General features: G+C 42.0%; 2 protein-coding genes across 13 annotated transcripts in view; both read left to right on the top strand.

The window, feature by feature from the left end:
* Nucleotides 1–9,247, top strand: part of LOC120961732 (protein hairless) — a 33,696-nt gene extending 24,449 nt beyond the window's left edge. For all 4 annotated transcript variants that reach the window (XM_040385737.2, XM_040385734.2, XM_040385733.2 and 1 more), the window contains exons 4-6: nt 1,550–1,696; nt 1,799–4,846; nt 5,144–9,247. In XM_040385737.2, the coding sequence (XP_040241671.2) occupies nt 1,550–1,696; nt 1,799–4,846; nt 5,144–5,172 (3,224 nt within the window). In that variant the 3' untranslated portion in view covers nt 5,173–9,247. The remainder of the gene's footprint in view (nt 1–1,549; nt 1,697–1,798; nt 4,847–5,143) is intronic.
* A 2,928-nt stretch (nt 9,248–12,175) lies between these two features.
* LOC120947939 (metastasis-associated protein MTA1) overlaps nt 12,176–26,467 on the top strand; it is a 34,738-nt gene continuing 20,446 nt past the window's right edge. Inside the window, exons 1-4 of one of the 9 annotated variants that reach the window (XM_040363787.2) lie at nt 12,179–12,520; nt 14,770–14,926; nt 15,647–15,909; nt 21,755–21,916. In XM_040363787.2, the coding sequence (XP_040219721.2) occupies nt 15,882–15,909; nt 21,755–21,916 (190 nt within the window). In that variant the 5' untranslated portion in view covers nt 12,179–12,520; nt 14,770–14,926; nt 15,647–15,881. Of the gene's footprint in view, nt 12,578–14,769; nt 15,910–21,754; nt 21,917–26,467 lie in introns of all 9 variants that reach the window. The other 8 variants (XM_049608052.1, XM_040363788.2, XM_040363785.2 and 5 more) reach the window with 8 other exon arrangements.

Genomic DNA, 26,467 nt, shown 5'->3' with positions numbered 1-26,467 from the left:
AAAATATTGCCACTAGCTAAGTCATATATTCTGCAGTGAGGCTCAAATGATGAACATATCCGTACGGATCAGTGTACAATTTCCCAACAACCGAGTCGTGGTTTGTCTTCGTTCGTTATTATATCATGATGCTGTAAGCTTTACTTAAATAAGCTTACGGACAGTTGCACGAACTTTATACTATGCAACTAAACTAAAAGTACATTAGTTTCTTCAAAAGCTTGGAACATTGGCTTCTATCGCATTTGTGTCATCCATAACCAAACTGACTAACGGCGACCAGTTAGTTGACAGACCCTAAGGGCTTGCGTAGTCTGCGAGGAAAGTAATGCGATGCAATCAACAGACGTCGCTTCGGCAGTCATCGGGGCACAACTGTAGTGGAAAGCAGTAGTAGCAGCAGCAGCATGGCCCTTTTGACTTGGGCTAATTTTCTGTCATCTCTTATTTTCAGCGCCACAGCACACTGTCCCGTTAAAATATCTCTTCTTTCGCTAAACAATCGGCCAAACCCACTCCACGGTCTATTATTGTGCTACATTACCGAGCTTGTATGTGTACTGCAGCAGCGAACCAGTACTCAACATAATGCTGCATAGAAGTAGAGGGCGTGCAGAGATACGTTGGGCTAGGCTTATTTTTCAGATGTCGTATTGGAGATTGTTACATTCAGTTTGCGCTTGCTCGGGAATAAGGTGTTTTTTTTGTTAAATCTTTGATCAAAATGGTTTCTTTTTGTGGAGTTTTGATTTCTCTCTACCTTCCCTGCACCCGCCATTGTTTCGCTTGGCGAATGAGCGATAGAAAGGACAAAAAGCTTCTTAATAGAGTGAGTAATGTTGAGGAAAAGCCATTGCTAGTTCTTGCTGGTGAAATCATAGTAAATCGTTTGCGTGCAGCACAGCCACACACACTCAAATACGGGCACAGTACGGGGCTGAAAAACAATAACACATGATCGCGCCGTTTGCGCTTGAGGGCGGAAAAACAATAGAGAAAGGCGATACACACTCTAAAAGCGACACAACAAGTGCTTAGGAGGTGAAATATGCTTGTTGTTTTTTCTTCTTCTCAAACTAACCAACCACCTTCACGTCACGGCTGAAAATGAACGGAACGTGCAGCTTCTTTTGTTCCACGGGAAAGCACATTCCTTAAGTAGATGCGTTCGCTCTGTACTGTTTGCCGGTTTCGGTTCGCTGCCGCATGATCGCGTGATGGGTGAATGTTACAGATCAAGTGTGATACGGTTTGCGTACGCGTACGCGTACTAGTTCGCGATCGAGCGATTGTTGAAACTTCTTTTTTACTTACTGTGGCCCAAACGTATGTACACACATCCGACTGACACATTAAATTGCATTAACAAGGATCTCCAACGCATTGCTCTAAAGTAAACATATGGCAACTAGCGGTTACTCATGTGCTTTATAAATTTCCTTGTGGTAGGAAGGTGGTAAAAACAACTCAATATTGAACTTAACAGTCGCGCGAATTAACAATGTTATGGTTTTTGGTAAGTTATTCATTTTGGAATCTCTTTTTACAGACGGAAAATTCATCCTGGAACTTGCCCGTGCACGAGAGGGTGAAAAAACCAGCTGGATTTCGGTTCCGCGTAAAACCTATTGGCCACCGACCGTTTCCTCTACCAGTGCCAACTTTCATAAGCATGAAAGTTCTACTTCACTCAGCTGTAAGTATTGATAATACTATTCATACTAGAAGCAATTTAACAACCAATATAACATAATTTTAACAACAAATATAACATTCTTTTAATATCCTTCTCTTGCAGTTTCAGATGACAACAGCTCCATCCAGTCTTCGCCCTGGCAGCGGGATCATTGCTGGAAGCAGGCGAATCCTCGTCCGAACATTTCGAAGGAGCTTTCGCTTTACTACTTTCGCCCGCTAAAAGCACGTGGTCATCTTACGCACGATCGCCGGTCATGGTGTCGGCGCAAACGACGCCGTCCTTACGACTCCCATCTTCCACTGGAAATTAAATCAAAGCCTCAAGCGCAAAAAACAACAACAGTGGAAAATGGAAATGCCAAGAAGGATGATTCCGATCACAAGGAGGCACAATCGGCAACTGGGCAAGAAGATGGTGAAATCACCGAGAATCTTCGGGATAAGTGCAATGGCACTACACCGATGGACACATCTGAGGAGACGACGGCAGCGGGTGAAAACAATGTAAAGAAGCGGAAAGGCACAAAGCAGGATGGGCCCATGGTGGAGGATGATGATCACAAGCAAAGCAATGGTCATCATCCGCCAGCAAACGGGGGCACACATTGTAGACCTTCCCGTTGCAAGCGTCCCGAGGGAAAGGATCTAGCTTCAATCATTAAAACACTGGTCGAGCACCAGCAGACAAAGTCCATCAACGCCCCGGGAGCTTCTGCTGGAGCAGGTACAGCAATTGGCCCGTTTCGTCTCGGAACAATAGCAGAACGGGGGAACAGTACTAGCTCGACAAGTTTTCGCAGCTCTGTGTTTGCCAGTTCGGCCGCTTCGCAGCATGTTTCTCCACGCAAAAGAATCTTGCGGGAGCTGGAGAAGGTTTCACTGGACGATGCTGGTAGCAGTGGCACGAGCAGCACCAAAAGATCTCGTCCGAAGGCAGGGTCTGCTGCAGGTACGCCTGTCATTGTGACGGCAACAACTGCAACGCCCCTGACGACACTGACCACGAATGGTACGGGAAGTCCGCTGAATGGTGGCGCCAGCAGTGGCAGTAATAGCAGCAGCAACAGCAGCAGCAGTAACAGCAAAACAAACGGACACCTTAACGGTTCTGGATCTATTGCTAACGGTACAACCGGGACCGGTGGAAAACAGCCAATTAATGGAGCTGGAAGTGGCATATCTCCTGTAACGAATACTGCTCCTCCAGTTCCGGCTCCTGTATCAAGACCATTTAGCAGTTATAGCATAACGTCACTGCTGGGGCACAACACAAGCAGTAGCGGTGAAACATCGTCCTCTGCGAACTTCTCCCCCTCTGATGCGATGCAACGCAAAACGGACGTATCGGTGGCGTCGGTCACATCAACAGCTAGTCATCATCTCTATCACCATCCGCAGCATCCACTGTCACCACACCACCAGTATCAGGGATCACTGTACTTGGGGAAGGAACCGTTAGCCGTTGGCTCCAAATCTCCGATAATGGCGGAATCCATCAATCACGCACATTATCAGGGCCAGCTTGGATCTACTCGGTACGGATATGGCGCCAAGAAACGGTCCCCTAGCTACGGTGGAGGGAGTGGCACTGCAGCATCTCCTGGGGTTACCTCCGGAGGGAGCAGCGTGGATCCGTGTGCTAATACGATCCGTTCCCCAGACCTCAGTCCTAGTCCTGAGCATCATCATCATCAGCAGCCGCAGCATCAGCATCAGCACCAACAGCAACAGCAGTCGCATACATCTGCGCAACATTCACATCATGGGCTTCATCATACGCCGGGTTCTGCTTCATCAGGCGGATTTTCACGCTACCGACAGCACCCGTACGGTGGCAGCCCAAGTAGCTACTCGTCTGCACCTTCGTCTTCCCGTTTTTCCCCTTCACCGAGTACGAACGATTCAGCGACCACACCACCATATTCTGGATCTGGTGCAGCAACGGGAGGTGCACGATCGGCAATTTCCTACCGGCCTGGTTACCAGCTTGGTGGAAGCAGCAGTCAAGGACATTCCCCTCCTACCAGCAATGGGTCACCGCAGCATTATTCTCGCGCGTCACCATTAAACTTTGGCCGTGGAACTCAACTGTCACCTCCGCCACCATTGGGATCGCAGCATCATAATCGTACTGCCGGTACGTCCTCATCGCCCCGTGCATCTCCAAGTAGTGGTGGCGGTGGCGTAACAACGAGCCACGCTTCCACACCAACGTCTGCCATGGCCTCGCTTACGACTGGCACGTCGCCAGGCTCTACCATACGAACGGTTCCGAAAAAGACGGCCGCCTTACGACAGCCCTTTTCCGGTGGGCATTCACCTTCTTCCTCCTCACCATCGCGCGAGCGTTCCAACTCGAACGCTTCCAGCTCTTCACACAAAAAAGATCTCCACCCAGAAGGGTCGGACTCGGTTGATGGGGCTTCTTTAAACCACTACGGCACAACGCCCTCCTCGCCCGCCGGAGTAATAAGACCGAACACGGTAATTGCATCGCCAACAGCGCACCATCCTGTGCCGAATGCTTTCTACCCCCTGTATCAAGCCGCTCAGTTGGGCGCGCCCTCCTCATCTTCTTTGATGAATGCTGCAGCCGTAGCCGCTGCTACCTCTTCCGTTCCATTCCATCCCGCGACACTTACGTACTACCAGCAAATGTACACTGCGGCCACAATGGCTGCATATCGCACGCCGCTTTGGATGCACTACCCAGGGCTACCGGGGGTGGCACCGCACGGTCCACCGCACATGATACAACCGCATCATCAAGCCCCGCCACCTTCATCCGTCGCGCCAAACATCTCCTCAGCTGATCGACGTCTTATTGATCGGAGTCCACCCTCTCCACCACCACCGCCACCACAGCCCGCATCTGGATCGTCAATCACGGATCCTGCAGAATCGCAACGACTACAACATTCCATCCTAGCCACACCTAGCTCAACAGCAGCCCTCAACTATAGCGTCACGGCACTTTCCTCATCCTCGCGCGATATCATCAACGGTGGTAGTGCGTTTACGTCACCGAGTGGATCGAGTTGGCCTACAGATGCTGTCGGATATCAACATCATCCCGACCATTCCGCTCGTTCGACTGCTGCAGTATCGGGGATAGCGTCGGCAACCGCCAAAGATGAGACCAGCAATGGTGAGTGCAATGAAGGACTGCGATCATCATGTAAGATTAAGAAATTACTAACATCTTTACATACTTCCTTATCAATTCCCAAATCGAATGCGTCTGTGGAGTTTTGTGGTGTTTTGTTTTTAATAGTTTGTTCATTTTACCCTGTTTGCTGAGCAGCTTTTGTTTTTGTGGCGTTCAAACCTATTCGTTAAAGCTTCGATATTTTCTCAATCAATTCAGTTTTTTTGTTTCTAACATAGCTTTTGTTTATGTTTAATACGTAATCTAATTTTCGTTTATTTTTATACAAATTTGCAGACGTTCCATTAAACCTGTCCAAACACTAGGAAAAAATCAACATCAGCCAAAGGCGAATAACAAATAACAGCAGCAGCAGCAACAGTAGCAGCAGCAACAGCAGAAGGTACAGCCGCAAGTGATCTGAATTCTTTTGTTGCGTAGATCGTACAAAAGATCTGACGACTTCTTGTTCACTTGCTTAAGAAGCAAGTTGACCAAAACATCAGTAGAAAACGGGCACAAGGACAACAAAGAAGGTGGGGTATATCACGTAATGTTGGGTCCAAAATGAATGTAATGGAGTCGCTGTGATTATTCATTTTGTGGCAGGTATTACCTACCGATAAACTTTTGGTTAGGAATGAAAGCAGCACGAGAATCGCGAGCCACTAGTTTTAAGAAAACGGCATAAATTATAACAGCAACTTTTCAGACAAACCTTAGGCTTGTCCTTATTTTGTGCTACCGTACAGAAAGACTTAGCACCATGCATGGTAGAGCATGGAGCAAGTGAAGAGAAATAGAGAGAACATTTTGTAAACAAAAAAAGAAACACTGGAAAGGAATCAACTGCATAGAGACATACTATTTTTGCTAAGTAACATTTAAACGCCCGTGTTTGGTCGCTGGTGGGTGTGTGTGTGTGTATGTTGGCATACTCAATCACATGAAACAAATATCATTGGGTTTGCATGTACTGTCTATTTTACGTGTATAATCATATTTGTTGTTTTGAAACATTAAGAAAAACAACAAAACAAAGAGAAGGGCTTCAACTGTAGGAACAATGTAAACCGTTGGAAAATGAGAAGTTTTTTTGGCTTATTATTTTGGCCATGAAAAAGGCTTTTTTCCATAAACTTGACCAGTTTTTCGCTTTATTCAATTTTAAATATATTTATCTTTGAATGACTTGTTTCTTTAGTTGGATATTTTGTTTATTGCTTTCGACATAGACGTGTCTGATATTTATAGCAAATGGAGTCTCATAGCTCCGTGGGTTTTGTGTCCTTGTACTTGTGTTGAAGTATGCTCTGGATAATAATTTAAAAATTGGTCAGATTCGAGTATTAATTATTTGAATCAGTAATCTTGGCAAAGATGACAAATTGTGTCATGTTTCAATGTTCCAGCGTTGTTTCAAGCTATACTTTAATTTGCTCAGCGCATCATGTTCAAACGGCTATTGATGATATTGTAATGGTCTGTCTATAATGTGCAACACTTTGCGCTATCAAGGGCTTTTCCGGTGTATATGCATTTGATGTTAGTGATACATGTGTTTGAAGTGAAAATATAAACGATATTGCAGAACAAAAGGTGAATGAGAACGACAAGCTGGTTAAAGTGAAAGTGGTGCGCACACTTTTCCATCAAGCAGTAGTTTTATCATGGTGAACTGGAATCTCACGTAGCAAATAACAAGAGCAAAAACGAAATTGAGCGTAATGAAAATGATTTTATTTTAGTCTTGGACAGTGCGTGAGAAAACATAACAAAAACTCTGCTATGTGGGTAGATGCTATTGTTGTTAGACATATGAAACAAAAATCAGAAATGTATTTTGTTCCATGCTCCTTGTCTTTTGCTACAGACTGAAACAAATAAATTGTAGAATATTTAGCGTGTGCACTATTTACACCATACAAACGAGGATTGGAAGAGACAAAACAGCGCATATAGAGAGATATTCATGATACTAAAACAAATAAATACACACCCACATACACATACAGAAGAAACCAGATATCGAACAAAGATAGAGGAAATATTTTTCGCTATTTTTATACAACCACTTTGATGGGGGGCGACAGTTTATTATAGAACTATTTGCGATTCAGAAACGAGTACATTGAATACTATATATACAAAACTTTACAAACACATTTATATACAATCACGTGTCCAAAGTTTAATAGAGAGAGAGAGGCATTGATATGCTTATTGTATTGTCCTTAAGCGAAAGAGAAATGTAAACCCGGAGATGAAAACATTTTTACGGCATTAGAATCGTCAAAAGTTTGATAAACAAAATTTAACCTCTTGCAGACGTGAACAATGAACAAAATCTAGTAACAAAAACATAATGCGTGCCTTGGATGAAAATGAAAACAAAACAAACAAACAAACAAACAAACAAACCAACTACATAAACTAAACTCAGAAAACTAAGCTACTGGATATACATACATACCGAGCATTGAAACAATCGATACAAAACAAGTTATATTCAGAACAGAACTTTGGAGAAAATGATAGAAAAATGTCACCGAACATATTAACTTATTGCAAATGGTAACTGTCGTGACGTTTTTACGACAGGTAAAACGATAATTGAGCGAGAATTTTTGAAACAGTTTTTAAACAGGCGCCAAACGTAATTTCGGTCGATGAATGGACAGAATCAATATTTTCTGGAGCTTTGGATAGTGTTTTAATCAGTTTTCAGCAAATAACAAGGAATTTAAATTTCTTTTTCATGATCAATCAGGTATTCTTTTCACACAATGTGAGTGTGAAATTGTTATAAATTCGTTCTTTTGTTTTCGTCAACCAATACACAATATTATCATGTTTTATACGCTAATTTGTTGGCCGATGTATGAACATGATTCTGTTTGGTATTGTTAAAATCCCTTTTTTCATATTACTGATTGCTCTTATGATATTCAGAAGGATACTAATTCCCTAAAGTTTTGAGCATCGTCAGACCAATCTGTAGTAAAAGTCGTTCGTTAAACATTTTTGTTTTACTTATGGTGCTTCTATTTACTCTCAGTGTGTGTCAATTGAACTGGCTAGCGCCAGTCTTTATACCATTGACACAGAATGAGACTAAATTTAAGCATGAGCAAAATAACTTCAGTATACTTCAGAAACATTGTTCAGCAATTTAAATTATAATCACCTGATGCTCTTCATTCATTGACCAACAGTTATAGTAACACAGTTAAAGTAGAAAAAAAGTAAAAACTCGATGATTAATGGAGATGTAGGTGCCAAAAGTTGGATACACGTGGAACGAGATGAAATGAAACCTGGTACATCCGGATTAGATGGGGATGCGATCTCAATGGTTTTACAATTGATTTTATTCGTTCTTTCAACTCGATCTCTCACCAACTAACAAATCTTCGCGATCAATCGTTTGAACGCGTGAACATTGTTGGCGTGAAGAGAGATCAAGATGAACGAACGATGCGTTTCGAAGAAACGACACGTACGGCAGTGGCGCACGATTCAGGCAAAGAAGGTTTCGATCAACTATAGATTTCATATTCTATCAGTCAGCTAATATTATCCATCGGGAACTCATCGGGTGTGAAACGGGACAGTAGCGTTAAGCTTCTTGTAATTAAATATGCATTTTTAACGAAACAAACGTTTGAAGACAACGAAAACGTCAGGACTCTACCGCACATTCCAATAGAAGTGTTTTTAAAACTCCTCGTCATCGTACAAATGGACAAGATTTTTTTTTGTTTTCTCTTTTGTACAAATGACATACGCAAAACATACAAGAACACACAACTTCAATAGAAGAGGGTGAGATTAATTTTGTGACATGGCTGCAGCTGTACTAATATTTGTCGCTTTTAAGGATCTCTCTATTCCTTATACTCTCTCTCGGCTATTTGTATAGATTGTAGCTCGCTTTTGCTCGGGTTTTGAAACGATTTAGTCGGTCAGCATTATGAATACAGTATGTGCAAGTAATTAACTGAACAAAAACAAACAAACAACATAATAGAACAACTGAAATGTAATTTTCTGCTGGCAACAACTACCGGTTTAACGATATCTAAGGGGACACACAGCGTACCATCGCCGGTTTGCATTTCCGGATGCGAGTTGCGCATTTGTTAATTTATCTTATTTATTTAGAAACTACGCAACATAGACTGGAATACGACGAATCAGCTACTGAACGAAAAGTATATGCGCCCAATTTATATGCAACTGGAAAGTAAGTGAGTAATACTAATGTGGCAAAAAAGCTCCAAAACACAACGAATCAAAAGTGCGTAATTAAACAACCTAAAAATAGCAAACAAACCGACCCAGCGAAAATGAAAAAATAAGCAAGAGGATAAAATTGGCCTCTTTTTGGTCATGGAAAAACTAAATGGGCTGAACAAAAAAAAATAACAAAAAAACAAAAGGACCCGGCCACAGGTTGGGCTCCTGGCAAAACGGTTTCACAAATGTGGTTTTACTCGTTGGCAGCGAAATGTTGATGTATTGTCGAGGTGGGCTTTTAGTGTAGATATTATTACTACCTTGTATCGTTGTGGGACTGATTGGAAACTGCTGAAATGTGGCCTGCGCCGGTATATGGTGCAAAAGCAAAGCTTAATCTATGGTGTAAGGAAAAAAAAAACGGATAAGAAAAAATGTGTGTAGAATACTTGAAAAACAAATCCATTAAGAAAAAAAAACGTGTAAACGTGGCGGAAAAGGAAAACACATATATTTAAGTGTAAAGAATGACGAAGAGAAATTAATTAGACGCTAAGAAGCAAATATTTGTACGTGGAACAAACAGAACAAAACCAACAAAACAGAAAACTGAAAGATTTCCTTTTTTTGTAAAAATCTACAATATATTGCTATATATTTGGAGTAAAAGTTACTATAAAGATTTACAGTAAAATGTCATATATAAATATTAACTATATTATTATAAATATATGATTTAGTTTAACGCATAAGAACGCATGTGTAAATGTATTGTATTCCGAGAGGCAGAGTGAAGATGGAACAAACGAAACGTGGAACAAGAAAGCATCAATAATGATGGTACGGAAAAAATGAAACAGTGTTTTATGTCGAATGAACAGGAACTCCACAGTACAAGATCAAATCAGTAAAAGAGGGGACAAAACAGTACGAACACAACAGAAACACATATTATGGGGAGTAGCATATACAGTGGGAACAAAACAGCATACATTCTTCCATAAATATCATAAATCATTAGCAGACAGAAAGAGTAGAAGCGTGTCATATGATCGTATAGAATGTTGCTCGGAAACCGAACATGGGATTGAAACAGTTTGTGTAGCGAAAAGAACACAAAATACGAAGTAATCAAAATAGTACGAAATAGTTTGTTTTCATACATCTCAGCTCAACTCAGCTCAAGTTGAAGAGTAATCCCGGTTCATTATTAAACCTAAATTATTTATGTTTCCCTCTTTGATCGCTAATTTAGCTAAAATATGCTGTTTTGATTCACGCAACTCAACATACAAACAGTCACGTATGCTTAAAGATGGTAAATAAATGGTTCCAAGAGATGGAGCGCTTCCTGCGTAACACAAAAGAAGAGGAAACGCAAGCGCAAACGCTTGAAGAAGAAAAGCATGTAAAGACAATTGATCGACACTGAACGGAACTGTAAGATTTCATTAGGATTTGATTATTATTTTGTTTGTTTGTTTTTTTTTTCTTTCTTTTAATTCGAAGTCTCGCTCTTCGATTCTAAGTTATTGGACGCTTAGTTAGGTAATGAGCTCATTTCCTCGGAGAATTGCATTAATATGTTATTTAAGTCAGTTATTTCCAATGCTGCAATTCAATTCGTTGCATGATGTGTGAATCGGACTGGCTCTGGTCAAACTGCTGGTCCTCCCGGTAGGGGCAGTGCACTTGCTCGGAACGATCGAAGCACCTGCATCGATATCGTAGGCGAATTACTCAGCACATCTGCGAGACGGCGGAATTAGGAGCGGAGCACACATTTGTAATACACAATTGGAAGATTTGTAAAGAGAAACAGACTCTAGCGGTGAGAACATACGTGGAAATTATAAAAAAAGCTTGTTCATTTAGGCACAGAAGTAATAGTTGTACAGTATTTCTTTTTCCGTCAATTTTATAGCTATCGATATAAGTAAATTACAATTATTATCAACCGATAAATAAAAAGAAAATCAGACAAAAAACTTGTTCTTATTTGGGCACATCAAATGGTCATAAGCTGGACTAAGATGTTCTTACTTACTTTTGGCTGAGGTCTTCAAACTTTTCTGCTCGTGCGTAACATTCTTCACAAATGACGTTGTTGAGGGTCAGCTTTCTATTGTTAAAGCTTGATTTTTGTCTTAAAAATTAAAAAATTGGTTGAAATAGTTAAACAAAAAAACTTTTTTTTAAATCATTTATAAAATCATCGCGGGCTGCTCTGCAGGTTCGCAAGTGTTTGGAGACTTCAGACCTGTGGGCTTACAGTTAGCTCGGACTATATGAGAGTGCTATGCCTGGCATATGGTTCGTGCATCCAAAGAGAGAAAAGAAGAAATATATAAGAAAAAAAGCACTTTGTCGCTGTTTGAGCAGTTTTACCACCGACAAACCGACGTGACACTTGCGTTACAAAATTGTCCCACACGAAAGAACTGTTATTTGCACTGAAAGCGATCACCTTTGTCAAAATGAGCTCTGTTCGAGGCTGCTTAGATGGAAACAACTTTTCCAAATACAAATGGCAGAGGAAGTGCTAGGCAAGATGCAAATAATTGGACAAAATACCCAGAAAAATCATTTGATAGGTTTCCAAATCAATACAAATTATGTGAGAAGTATTCTTCGTTGGAAGTTGGGGAGAAAAACATAAAGGGGTTTTAGAAGTTTCTCCTCTGTGTCAGTGTAGTAAGCGAATCATTATAGAGATGCCGCTAGTGTTTAACGTATTTTCATTTGAAATAAGGGGACAAATTTTGAAGCTAATTTTGTTCGAAGTGTCACGTCGGTTTGTCGGTGGTTTTACCTGTTACGTTTAATCTGATAGAACTTTTTCTTTCACTTGTTTGGTATGATAGTTTTTTTAATAGCAGTTTTTAAAATAATCTTGAATGCCGTGTGCAAAATTAATGACACAGACGGCACGTCGGACAGTAATAAAAATAAACGGACAATATCGAACATTTGAATGCTTTTGTTCGAAACTGTCGGAACATTTGTGTTTTGTTATTTGGGAATCAGTTCGAACAACTGAAGATTCTGTCCGAAACGTCATGTGCAGAGCAATCCGCTGCTTGGGCCAGTTTCACCTTACCCGTGAATCAAAATGGCGGAGCTTGGAAAAAGCGAACGACGCGTCCTGCCGTGCGTGCTGCAGAAAAACAATTAGAAAAAAGTACGCGGGGATTCTGTTGGGCAAGTGTGAGCGGTAAAATATCCCGAGTACTGTACCGTGTGCGTCGGGCGATCGACGGCGGGACAGACTGGACGCGTGAAATAACGGTACCCGGTACTTTTTTTTCCTCTCTGCCGCAACTTTCTTCATTCGGCCGTTTCGTGGTTCATTCTTGTGCCTATATGTATTATTGTGACTTCCTCGATTGGTAGTGACGTTACGTACCGTGCGAATCAACCGGCTACGTTGATACGGTATGTATCGGTGTGCGTTAGCCGGAAGTGTGTGTCCGGAATTCCTCGCCGAAGAAAGTAAGCGTGGTTGGTGTTGAGATGTGGGAGAAATCGGAGGGGTACGGTGGACGCTTTCGCCACGGTCCAAATGGTTCGCATTATCATAATGAACGGTAGAGTAGGGTTGAGGAACAGATTTGGAAGAGGAGGAAGGATGGGGACTGTCGCGTTGGAGGCTTGTTCTACCTTGTTGAATTTGGTTTTCGCGTAGCGGTGGGTGAGATGTGAGTGAGTCCGACAAAGGAATAACGTGTGAAAAGCATTAGGGCATCCGATGAAATTTCTGGTGCTTTCCACCAACCGTGTAAAATAGCATCAACCGTCCCAAACCCCGTTGCTGGTTGCCCAATAACGTTAATGTGTCTGGTATGTGTGTGTGTATCTGTGTGTGCGCGAATCGCGATAGCGCAATAATGGGTTTTGAAGGAAATGCTACGGATTTTCTTAGCATAATCAATTCACCGCAAATTCGCGCAGCGTGGAGACGGAGACGGAAATGTGCCAGAAGACGGGACGTGAAGAAATGTGTCCCATGTTGCGGGGAAAGGGGCGAGTATCGAGTGCAGTCGGATACGCAAAGAGGAAAGTCGAAGGTTCTGTGTCGCGTTTCGGTTGGCTGATTCTCAACACATTGACGGCGGGATCGTCGATAGTAGTTGTTTTTTTTAGTCAGGTTCTGTGCAATTTTGTGCTCTCAGTGAGCCGCCATCGTCAGCGGCGGTAATGAGAAGACGATGGTGTGCGCTCTGCAAAAGAGAGCAGCGCGCGACATAGCAGGCAAGTGCGTGCGTACGCGTTGTTTCAAGTGTAGCTATGGTTTTTTTAGTGATCGCCCCCTTCCAATCCTGTGTAGTCGGTATGGCAATGGATATAATAGCGGAGCAGCGTGTGAAAGCGAAACAGAGTGCGAGGAAGAAAAGTCGACGGAAAAGAAAAAAAAGCCACACACAAGCCAACGATCAGCGAGAAAGCAGGAAGCGAGGAAACGGATGATTAGCAGATGCGAAGACTAGACAAGGGCAGCAAAGCGAGCAGCAAAACGTAACCTTAAAAAATCCCTTATCGCGCAACTGTCGGCCGGTCTTCTTCGGTTGGCTGTGTGGGGTTGTGCAGTATACATGGGCTCTTTTTAACTTTCTTGAAACCAGAGCGAGGGCTCCAATTCGTGCACACGCTGTACCCATACACAAATACACACAGACGCGCGACAGTTATGCACGCATGAAGAGCAAGGTTCAATAAATAGTGCAATGCGCTCTGGATGTGGTGTGTGCGGAATATGTCGCGAGAAATTAATCGGCCGATCGGGGCAGTCCAGTGTTGGTCCAGTGCGGGCGGTGACGATACGAGCGTGCATAGGTTATGTGCTTATGGGGATGAAAACAAGAAAACAAGAAGCGAAAAAGAAGCTTGATGATAAGCGCAACCTTTTTTTTATGCAAGTTGGTTGGTGGATGTGTGCTAAAATGTGTACAATGTGTCTCGGCTAACTTCATGATTTTGCTACAGCCCCTAGAGAACACGCAAAAGCGTATGTGTGGTTGTGTGCGAGGCAAAGAATACGAAGAATGTCATCTCGAAGACTATTCCAGTTATCACCGTTATCCGGTTTTGCCCTTTGGTGTTTCATTTTTGCACTCGCCGCGCTGGTTTGCTATGCATGTTGTGTGTGGATGTGTGCGCGCGCGTGTGTGTATGAATGTGTATGTCATTCTCGATGCGCGTCCACCGGTCGCGCGATGCCTACTAGGGTTTATGGACGTGTAGGGAGCAGAGCAAAAGAAAGAAAAGCAAGAAAATGTTACCCAAAGGTACGGGTAGAAAAAGTATCCTGAGTGGAACTAAGCAGGAAAGAGGATGCGTCGTAAGGGAATGTACACGCAAAGTTTGACGGAAAAGAAATGTTATCACCACTTTCGTTCCCCGCAGATTTTGGTTAATATTCTTCCCCACAGTTACATGAACAAATATTTGCATTTTTAAGGTGATCATAAAAATGACTAATATTATGTGGGTTGGGTACACCTGAACTGGCGATTGGAAATGGGGTTTGATTAACTTCAGACTTTTGGTAACGGTGTGCTGTGTGCAGCTTAATCTGTGTATTCATCAAATATTATGATTGATTAAGGAGGAGTGGGGCAATTCACGAATACGCGTGAAAAGAGAAAAAATGAAAAAATTAACTTATTTCATTCCTTTTATTTCAGAAAGCAGCAGTGCTCATGAAGGACATTGAAACGGGAGACGGCTGGGAATTTGTTTGGGACAGGTCCCGTTTGAGTGCACAGTAATCGGGATAAAAACGCACCCAGACGATCAACTGTTCGCTGCGTGATGCGGGACACAGTTGTTGACGTCACTACAGTGAGTTAACTTTGGGTTGTGAAAATCAAACTGCTGCAGCTGCTGCTGCAAAGCTTCCGATTGCTACGGAATCTAGAACACAGGTGTCTGCGGATGCTTTGTGCAGCATAAAAGCTTTCCTCATACCCCTATGCTGGCAGAGAAAAAAACGTCACCAATTGTCAACAAGCAGCAGCGAAAGCGAAAAGAAAAAGTAGAGAAGCAAAAAGCACGACGGACGCGTAGGAAGTGTTTGTGAGTGTGTCTCTACGTTGAGCTACCGATACGTGCGCGTGCGTGTGTATGTGTGAGGGTTTTTTGTGTGTCTCGTCTCGTTTGAGGTAACGCTTGGTTTGCTGTTGGCGCTGTGTTGAAGAAGGAATTGCCAGGAGGCGCCATTTTCGGGGTTCACTTGCAGTGTAAATTAAGTACGGCTAAAAGGAGAGCGATCAGATAGAAGGGGCGCTACCAAAAAGGGCTTATCGTTGTGGGCGGGAGTGTGTCGTTGCAAAGTGTTCGTCCCGCGTGCGTGCCTGTGCGCTAGTGAGAGTGTTGTGTGCGATTTTCACCGCACGGTGAAGAGGCCGAGTAGGAAGGTGCATTGTTTATGTTCGTGAAAGCAACAGTGAAAAGGAGGGAAATTGGAGGTGGAAAGTTTGGCGCCGCTGTGTGCGTGTGCTGGTTTGATTCACTCAAAATCTTCGCGCTCTAGTGAGTGTTATTTTTTCTCTTCCTGCAAAGGTGTGTTTAGAAAGGACGCAGAACCGGAAGAGCATCCGCAATTGCAATTGCCGAAAAAATTGTGCAAAAGAGACGAGAAACCGTTAAAAAGTGAACTTGCTATATTTTCGGCGGAAAAATTGGATCCACGGTGCTCCAGTAGGATTTTAGTTGCTAAGCGCCTTTTTAAGGCGCTTCAGTGTGTGGGAGAAATTTTTACATTTTTTACGAAAAAACGGCTAAATAAACAACAACTATGACAACCAACATGTACCGTGTCGGAGGTAAGTAAGGGGTTCGATTTTTTTTTTGCGGGAAAATCAGAAAAGGATATGGGGTACAACACCGGGGATCTCCAAACTATAATAAGTAGGGAATTTTCGGTGTAATAGTCTGCTAATACCTTAGAGATGATAGTTTTTGTTTTTTTTTTTTACTATTTTTACGTACACAATATTGTTTTATTAACCCAAGATTATAAATTGATTTGAATATCAGAAAATTTGACCAGTTCTGAAATGTTTGAAGGCCCCTGGAGTACAGAACTATACAATACTAATTTAATATTAGCCGCGAAAGATTTCGCTGAGGAAAATACTGTGATTTTTCAGTACAATGTTAAAATTGTCAAATACAACATTTCATTCAATTATTGGGCGAGATAAATATTGGTAAATTGGTTTTGTTTTGATAGGCACTGCAAGTTTAGATTTTCATCTTTGTTTTGTGTCGTCATAAACCATATATAGACGTACATGCATAGAAAATCCTAATGCGTTAGTCATAGTTTTCTTCTTCTTTGGCACAACAACCGCTGTTGGTCAAGGCCTGCCTGTACCTACTGGTGAGGTGAAGTGAGCTTGGCTTTCAGTGACTTATTGTTACCATAGCAGGATAGTCAGTCCTACGTATGGGGGCACGGTCTATTCGGGGCTTGAACCCATGACGGGCATGTTGTTAAGTCGTTCGAGTTTATGACTGTACCACTAGACCGGCCCAGTCATAGTTTTACTCAAACGTTTTTGACGAGTGACGAATGTTTTAGTCATTGTGGCGTATGCACACCTACAATAATTATAGCTGCTCTTGCTTCGATGAATCGAATTGATAAGGAGACAATCAAAAAATTACATTTAATGTTTGCTCGTCCACAAGACGCCAATTATACGTGAAAGATTCGAGCAATATTGATTTCGCAATGAGGTACTGTAATATTTGTACTAGAATTAACAGCTTGCTTGACTGACGGTTGTCGGATTTGATGGATTACTTATTGAATTGAAATCAGCAATGTTTGCTATACTTTATCATAAATAATGTCATATTGTCATTGGTGACCATCCTTGGGTTCTGAACTGTTCAATTATGGCATTTTCCAATCGTAAAGCATACAAAAAACTACTGCAGGATTTATTCTACATCTTGGTGTCCGATGTATCTGTAAACTCCAAATAGGTGTTTTTTAATTTGGAAATGATAAAAAGAACATTAATCCAAACTATCAATATTTAAAAATGCCACACACAATCAACAAGAAGATTGTGGAATAAGATACGAAATGAATGTACAAAGTTGTTAAACTAGTCAAATATTAAAATAAAGATAAAGTTATTAAAAGTTTCCTGTAAGTAAACAAGCTTAAACATGTGTATTTTGAATATTTAGAAATGGGGAATGTAAAAAAAGGTTGAAAAACATCAGAACTAATTGTATTAATAAGGCTTTTATTTTAGAAAACGGTGTGCCTGGGTAGTTCGATAAAGCAGATTCTTTCCAAATTCGATCGAACGCATCAATTGTCGACGTGAATTGCGTGCAGACCAAAAGAGATGGTATTAAAAATAGAACCAATCTCGTACACTCGTATGTAACTGCTGTTAAACATTCTGCGACCCCTTCTCCGATTTGTCTAAAAATTGCTTCAACGGTTTGTTGGGATGCAGCATTTGTCATTGTGTTTTTTTTTCTTTTTTCATCAAAAAAAGCAAAAGTAACGGAAAAAACGCAGATATACAGCTAACGAAAGCAGGTGCTAGAGGATTTGTTCGGATCATCTACGATTCTTGAAGCTTCATGCTATAAACAGGATATGTTATAATTATTGAAAAGTGTTATAAATAACTTATCTGATATCGTTTACAACTTTACAAATTGAATTATGTGTTTGTTTTGTTCGTTCAAATACTCATTAGTCATTAGTCTTACAAACATAAATTGATCTTTTTGTTTGCCATCCATGTGTCGATTCTTTAATGATCTTTGTTGAGCAAAAAAAAAAAATATGGAAAGTTTATGCTGAACTAGGTAATAATTTCCTTCTACGTTCCTTCGTGTTGTGTTATCGAAAATACACCAAATCAGAAGACAATTTTCGGTGTTATTAAAAAAAAGCAAACCAAGAATGTTTTTTTTTCCAAAGATTTTCAAAATAACATGACTGATATATTGACTATGGATAGTTCTTCGTACCTTGCTCGTATTACAACTACACGATAAACTAACAAACTTTAACGGTAGGTCGGTTGGTATTCGATACATCCACGCTCTACCACTCACCCAGGGCAGGGAAATTGATCCACGTTGTGTTAGGGTACTCTCTTCCTTGTGCTAATGCTAAGACCTCCACCGTAAGATGGTCAGTAATGCTCGGGACTGGACAATGCTGTACACGGCAAGGGCTTCGTTTTATGCGCCGCCATAACCGCCGATGACGGAAAGAAGAATAAGCGGGGTGGCGTCCCGGCTTCATTTCGTGTTTGCCTTTCCGTCTTTACGTTTCCATTCGCTCGGCGTTTGGTTTTTGCACTTCTTTGCCTCTTTCGATTTTTTGGGACTACCGCATGTTCTTTTCCTGCGTGACTTGCTTACTGCGCTTCTCATTCGGTTCAGGGTCAACAACTTTCCAACATAGGTTTGTGATATGGATAAAATAAGGGGGAGATTACGGGTGCACCACGGGTGGTCACGGGGGGGAACAGTAAAGCGGGACAGGGGAAGAAGAAAAAGAAAAAAGGAGCATTAAAGCAATGTGACGATTGGATGGTGTCGGGAAATGCTAATATACTGTGGGGATTTGGGAATGAAACATATTTTTAATGAGAATTGATATAGTGGAAGTACCGTTTTGCATGTTAGAAGCAGTTAAAATGAAAGCTTACGGAAATTTATGTGATACGTAACAGTAGTATGCTGCTAGACGCAGCAATTAATTTTAACTTGTATAGATCCGATCGTTGGCGTACGGTAAAAATATCGAATGGAACGTTTTATTTTGGACAGAACCAACGGCTCATTAATAAATAAACTCCCTCACTGGCCAGGGTATGCTGTGAACCATTAACTTATTACTATTTTATTTAGTTATATTATTTCATCAAAATATGATATTTACAACTTGTTTATAAATACAAAGCGAAACTACATGAGTACGATAACACCATATTGTTTGAACTTAACTAAATTTAAGTGGTTCTATTTCTCCATTAGACTTCAAAAGCATATGATTAGAATTGTTTTGTTATAATCAGTATCGACTGAAACGAACCGCAGTTTAGTGGGGTTGGCGAATCGTTCTCAGATGAGATAGATAGATAGAATGCAGCGGCGAGTGAACAGTAAGTGAACAGTAATCACTAACGTAAAGCATCAATCGACTGAGTTCATCGTCCCGCTGGGCTGGGAAGTGGTTCGTTTTGTGTGTGTGTGTGCTTGTTTTATCATCTTCGTAACGCATCCGTGATTGAGTTCTCGGATCTCTCAACTTCTCGGCTGAACAGCAATTCGGAAGCAGTGTGAAGAATATCATTTTGGCAGTTAGTTACACGGACCTCTCAGCTATGGTTTCAGACTCCCAAGGTTTAATAGCGACGAATTAAAGTTTGTAAGAAAATACATAATAAATATTAGCGCGGGCCAGATGCAAATTGTGGAGCATTTAACACACTTTCATAACGTTGTAGTTAGCCATCGCACGAACATGATGAATGTAAAAATAATACGGCTGGGTGGCTGGTCTGGCAGCAAACAAAGTAAAACATTCACACAGCAAAGTGACCGCGTATTGCAGACCCAATAGGCATCGACTGGGTGTTTGCTGGTTGCTAGTTACGCAAGCAAATTTTCTTACACGTTGTGCTTATCGTTTGATTATTTTTTGTTGTTGCAAAACTTAGCTTAATTCTCCCATACTATCGTCTGTTGTGACCATCGTGTATGTATCGGCGGATTGTTGTTCTTTTCTTGGGCTTGGGCCATCAACACAATAGAGTAAGAGGAAACATAGAAAGCTGGCATACGGAGCGCGGAACATGAAAGGCAACGCAATGAAAGGCCGCAAAATAGTGTGATCGGTGTGGTTGCTTTATGCCGGTGGCCTCGTTGTGTTGCTGAGTTCGATGTTCTACTTTCCGCTTGTCGTCAGTCAGTTATGCTGGCTATGCGAAAACCGATTGAGCTTTGCTGTGTTTTGCTTGTACAATATTTTATACCTTTTCAATCAATACAAACACACGATGCGCTATTATGACGATGCGTTTAATAATTCTAATTGTTTGACTATTGGTAGTATCACTCTGCTATTCAGCCAAACACGGAAAATGCCTAGGAATGGAAAGATAAATGTATAGATTTCCACTACAATGTGTATAGATTTAAAAAATCAAGTTGATAGCAGCCATACAACTTGATTAATGTATTTGCTGTGCAATACGGTGCATCTGACTTCCATTCACAGATCGTCGTATCAAAATGTTTGGTATTAAACATAGAATAGTGGTATAATATTTATGCGCAAAGTAGAAATCAGTTTGGCGAAATAAAAAGAAAAAAATATTCGAGTTGCAACTGTGATGTATAAACCAGTGCGGCAAAATGTCATGAGCATCACGTGATTTTCACCAACGAAAACAGTGAACATGGTAGCTTGATACTCATTGCTGATACTCAATAAAAGTGCGCCTTGACATGCCGAACGCGACATGCGAATTCTTGAGTCCAACGCGGTACTCTGACTGACAAGCTTAGCTTAATGCCGGCGCAAGCATAATCATTATTTTTTTCTGGCTGTGAACAGTGCTGCCAACTGTTTGAGGCTCGCCTCTGATCATCACAGTACAGCTCGTGACTCTGACATGATTTTGTTTCAGCCAGAATTTGTCATGACTATGTCAGTGACATTTTGCAAAGCTGATCACAGTAAAAAAAAGTCATGACATAGTGACTGACCAAGCGATGGTCGTAAAAATGTCATGAAGCATGTAGTGGTCACACGAACCGTTTTGAGTATCACCTCTGGTTATCACAATTGAGTACGTAACGCTGATATGGATTTTGTTTCAGTCAGATTTTTTATGACATTTACAGTGACATTTTGCAGCACTGGTATAAACTCGTCGCATGGTGCAGTCTTCAACTTATTGAGCCATAGTAAAGTCGTCAAAGTTATTGAGCCATAGTCTGTCATGGTTTCAAGCTTTATATGGACCGTCCTCCTGTAGGACGGACTGATTATCTGGCTGTGTGGTATTCAATAAGTCTCGAAAGCCTGTATTGGCCGGAATGTCCGCGTTCCAATTTGACTACACTGTACGCTAAATATTTAACATTTGCTGCTTTTTTGTTCCATTCATACCAAACTATTAATGGTCACTCATGAATTGAAAGTAATCGTTAAAACGGCAGGCTTTCACATTCTTTTGAACCAATTCGGCACGCGCACTGAAAAGTTAGGAGACACCCAGCATAGCAAGAAATACAAAAAGAAATGTTCTCTTCAAATGAAATAATTTAACTTTGATATATTTATGTTTGTTATTTGTTATTTTATTGTTTACAATTCACCGGACACCCGTGTGCGTGTGTGGCCTTCTTGTAGTGGAATTGTGTTAATTTATCTTTTCAGTAATTATGCTCGCCCTTTTACAATGTGTCAAATGAGAGTTGAAATAACTAATTTATTACACGCCATCGCTATCGCTATGTTATTTGACTTAACAATCGTGGGCGGTGCAGGTTTGTCTTAAGCCTGTGATGGATTTGATCCTCTGTAACTTATGTGTATACCCATAGCAGAATTTTGAAATGTGAAATGTGTTCTAATCATACATATATATACATTATACTTACTTACAGACTATGTCTACGTGGAGACATCGCCGACGACACCGTACCAGATTCGGCGTATCGATGAACTCAACAAAACACCGAGCGGCAATGTTGAAGCCAAAGTGATGTGCTTCTACAGGCGAAGGGATCTTCCGACGCCGCTTGTGCAGTTAGCCGATAAGCACCAGAGTAAGTAATAGTAGTTATGCTGTTGATAACCTTTTGGCCTGTTGCCACAGTTGGTATGATGGTTTTATGCTTTTTTGTTTGTTTGTTTAGCTATTTGAGGTCTGGTTTCCGTTCCCCCAAAACGTCACTAATATTAATGAAGATATTTAAAAATGTATGTTTCAAGTTGCACAATCCATAGTCTCTTGTTTGATTAAATAAACCCTTGCCATAAATGTTGCACACATTTTAACAATTTAGCAAGGAACAATGAGTCTTGGTGTTTATGCAACGCTGTCATGCTTAGCTTGATGATCAAATGAGAGGAAAAGCAGTTCTGTTTATTTTTATGAAAGTCTTTACAAATTTTACCAATTAATAATGAGGCTGTATGACAAAATCGTAATCGTTTATTATAATGTGACAAGTTACTGTCGCAAGACAAGTGGTTGTTTCAAGAAACAGAGTTGTATTTTAAAAGGATGTATTGAAAATGTAAAAGAAAAATAAACTGGGGTTCTTTTTTATCGATTCGCGTTTTTCAGAATTGTGGTAGAATTGGGAACATTTGTCAACCAACCTCATACCATAGTTTAAATGACACCATTATGCATACTTTAATTGTACTTTAGACTACGTGCCCTTAGCAAGGCTATCTAAGGTATGATGCGTTTAGAAAAGTACATAGAGCAAATAGTTAGATTCAAAATATGTTTCACGTTTATCGCCCTTTTCCATGGACAAAGAACGATAATGAGCAGTGTGAAACGCAGCATTTCAACTTTAATGCTGCGATATTTCTGAATCACATGTATGTTATGGCGCTATTAACCAACCACATCCATTCCATTTGCACACCATCATATTTCTACCCACGTGTAGGCTGTCCGGTATATGTGTAGACTGTCTGATTTTGATCCTTTTTTCAAGAACTGGTTCCATGAAACATATTTTGTCTATAGTAGTGTAGTTAATCTTAGGAATAGAGGATGGCACAGGTAATGATTGAACCACGTCGGCATTAGTAGTAACTGGTCACAAATGGATTTTTTAATGATGCTTGTTCAGAATTCCTTACAATATATTCACACACATGTACGTAGTCCGGTTAGAATGAGTACTGGATCAAGCTTCTTAGGAGTTGGTAACTGCCACTTACTCGATTTATTTAATGGCTATGTGTAATGTCGTTGCTAATTCGGGGGTTTCTCAAGACCGTGGAACACTATTCCGAACCATTCTTAAACAATGCCAAAACTACGGAATGATACTTGAAAACGTTGATGATACCTAAATTCGTATGCAGCAATGCTGAATCTGCAGCACATTTCTCGAACACACTGTTCCATCACCAAAACATGCGGTCTAACAAATTGTTTACACGTATCCCATGTGTACATCAGTGTTCGGGAAATGGCTTAACGATAGTGTCCCGCGGTCTTGATATAAAGTGAGAAAAAAAAAGTGAAATATTACTTACTTACTTACTTATCCGGCACTACAACCGCTTTGCGGTCTTGGCCTGCCTCAGGAGTGTCCGAAACCGCTCACGGTCTCGCGCCTTCTTCTGCCAGTCCGTTATCCCGGCCTTAATGGCGGACGCCTCCACGCCATCTTGCCACCTCAATTTGGGCCTACCACGCCTCCTCTGTCCTTGTGGACGGCCTAAAAAGACTTTACGGGCTGGGTCGTCCGTTTCCATGCGTATAACATGGCCAGCCCACCGGAGCCTGGCGAGCTTTATACGCTGTAGGACAGTGAGGTCGCCGTACATCTCGTATAGCTCGTCATTATAGCGGCTCCTCCATTGTCCTTCCACACATACGGGGCCAAGTATCCTTCTGAGCATCTTCCTCTCGAACGCGGCTAAGAGGGTTTCGTCAGATTTGGACAGTGTCCATGTCTCAGAGGCGTATGTGAGTACTGGTACTATATAGGTACTATATAGTCCCAGCTTCGTCCGTCGCGACAGGTTCTTGGAGGTGAACTTATTTTTCAGGCTGTAGAATGACCGGTTGGCAGCCAGCATCCTTGTGCGCAACTCAGCTTCCATGCTGTTGTCGTTGCTGACCTTTGACCCAAGATAGGTGAATTGTGGGACGACTTCAAAAGTGCGTTCACCTATCTGTACGTCACGCCTACGTAGATTCTGATTATTTGTTGGTGGGCCCGCTGATGTTGCCACCATCAGTTTGGTCTTTGCCTCGTTTATCTGCAATCCGAGGCTCTCTGCCGCCTGCTCGATCCCTTGGTAGGCTTCTGCTACATAGGAGAGCCGCAGACCAATGATGTCTATATCATCAGCGTATGCCAGGATCTGGGTTGACTTATAGAAGATGGTTCCCGTAGTCTCCACCCTCGAGTCACGGATGGCCCTCTCTAGCGCCAGGTTGAATAAGAGACAAGCAAGCCCGTCCCCCTGGCGCAGACCTTTGGTGGTAGCAAAAGGTCCTGAGAGTTTTCCATCCATCCTCACCTGGCATGTGACGTTGGTCATAGTCATTCTAACTAGCCTTATCAGTTTGGCCGGGATTCCAAAAGAGCTCATAGCGTCATACAGTTTTACCCGCGCTATGCTATCATATGCGACTTTGAAGTCAATGAAGAGATGGTATGTGTCGTTTCTGTATTCAGCCATCTTCTCCAAGATCTGCCGCATGGTGAAGATCTGATCAGTGGTTGATTTTCCGTTTCGGAATCCTCTTTGATAGTTTCCTACTATCTCTTCGACGTGCGGGACAAGGCGATCCTGAAGGATCAGGGAGAATATTTTATAGGCGGTATTCAACACCGTAATACCCCTGTAGTTGTTGCAGTCCAACCTATCTCCCCACCTATCTGTAAAATATATGAGTACACAAAGTTGAAAGTGCAGATGACGCCATGGCTTTAAAACCATAAAAGCTTGCAAAGATATAAGTAAATGTATTAAAAAAAGCAATAAGGGAGAACATCAATATATTCAAAAACTGTCATGCATTTAAATAGTTTAACAACAATAAATGACGAATACTCAAAAAAGGCAGCTTTTACCGAAAGTTCACACTTGAATTAGTTGTTGCCATGAGGATGCGCGTAAATGTTCGCCCGGTCACCGTTGTCTGGGTCGTTGCAGCAACTCTATGCAGATGTGAAATGCAACGGGTTTATATGGCGTATGTACACGTGCGTATACGCCTGCTGCTATCCTGGCAAAATGTGCATTTCCTATTGCCCTAAGCACCCTACAACCTGGTGTGTGGCATTGTTGTGAGCGTTGCTGGTGCTTCCGCTGGTTTGTTTTAATTAATTATTAGCCTTGTTCCATGTTTCCGTCCGTCCTGTGGATGTCCATCTTTCCAGACGACGGCTTCCCCGGCAGTGTAACATATTTCTTGCACTGCTTGCTCCCATGTACACCACCGTTCAAAATCGTATCTTTAATGAGAGGACGGGATGGCGTTCGTCGTGGTGTATGGTATACACACACATGGCCACACACACAATCTCTCTCTGCATCACCTCCGTTTCTAACGATGACGGTACAAAAACTACTCGCTGTTGCGTTTAATCAGAAATGCCTTTCTCAGTGCAGACACTAGCGAGTGGTGGCCCAGGTGCATCCTATCTTGTGCATTTGCTGCGGTTGATTTTCTCCCCGGGAAAAAGCATCCCCGCGTGCGTCTGTGTGTGTGTGTGTGCGTGCACGCACGTAAGTGCGTGAGGGTGGTAATGTATGCAACATCCCGGAATCTGCAGTGCCCACTCACTCACTCACCGATTCTCCCGTCCAATTGGCCGTCTTGTTCGCACGACAAGGACTATATTTTAAGCGTAGATCTGAGGATTTTCGGGGTATCTTGTGTGCTTGTGAGCTAGGTTGCGTTGTTGAGGGGTGGTATGGATGCAGAAGAGGTGCTGTAGAAACCGGCAGCGTATATAATAGCTATAGTTGTAAACCCTGGATTGAATTTGCATTGAAAAGTGCGTGCCTGGTTCAGTTGCTACTCCAGCGACGGACTTGGCGGCTATTTGCATTGGGGGCTGTTAATATGTGTATGTGGGCTCGTGGTTTTCACTAGATTCCGGAGACTCATTTGGTGGGGATTGCCGAATGCACCAATACAGCTACACAGGTGAATTTCGAACACTAGACCGTGCGGGCTATCGCGAGTTATCCCCACAGATTCGTAAAGAAAGCTTCGCAAATGCAACCATGTAGAAGAAGGAGAAAGTAAGGCGAATTGAGGCGATAGGATAGAAGGCGGGCGGCGAGTTATATTATACGAGATTTAGTGCAAATATGTGTTTCAAATATTACTTCCTGTACAGCCACCACCATTCCGGGTTCGTCTCGCGTAGCCCTGGGCGCAGTTTTCGTCGCTGGGCTTCAGTGTACGGTTGTCAAAGGCAGCCAACTAGTCGTCAGCCCTTTTGTGTGTCGCCTTAACGGCTTCGATAACCGCAAACGGTCGAAAATTCTCGTTAACTCTTGTCCCCCGGTCCAGGCATTACGTGGCGTGGCATCCCAACGCCCTTTGATCGATCGCGTCCCCGCTGCCGGATTGCAATTTCGCGTTCACGAGCAAGTCT

The sequence above is a fragment of the Anopheles coluzzii genome, chromosome 2 (genome assembly GCF_943734685.1).
Source record: "Anopheles coluzzii chromosome 2, AcolN3, whole genome shotgun sequence".
NCBI classification, from domain to species: domain Eukaryota; kingdom Metazoa; phylum Arthropoda; class Insecta; order Diptera; family Culicidae; genus Anopheles; species Anopheles coluzzii.
The sequence above is the reverse complement of the archived record's forward strand: the minus strand, read 5'-3'. Positions and strand labels throughout refer to the sequence as shown.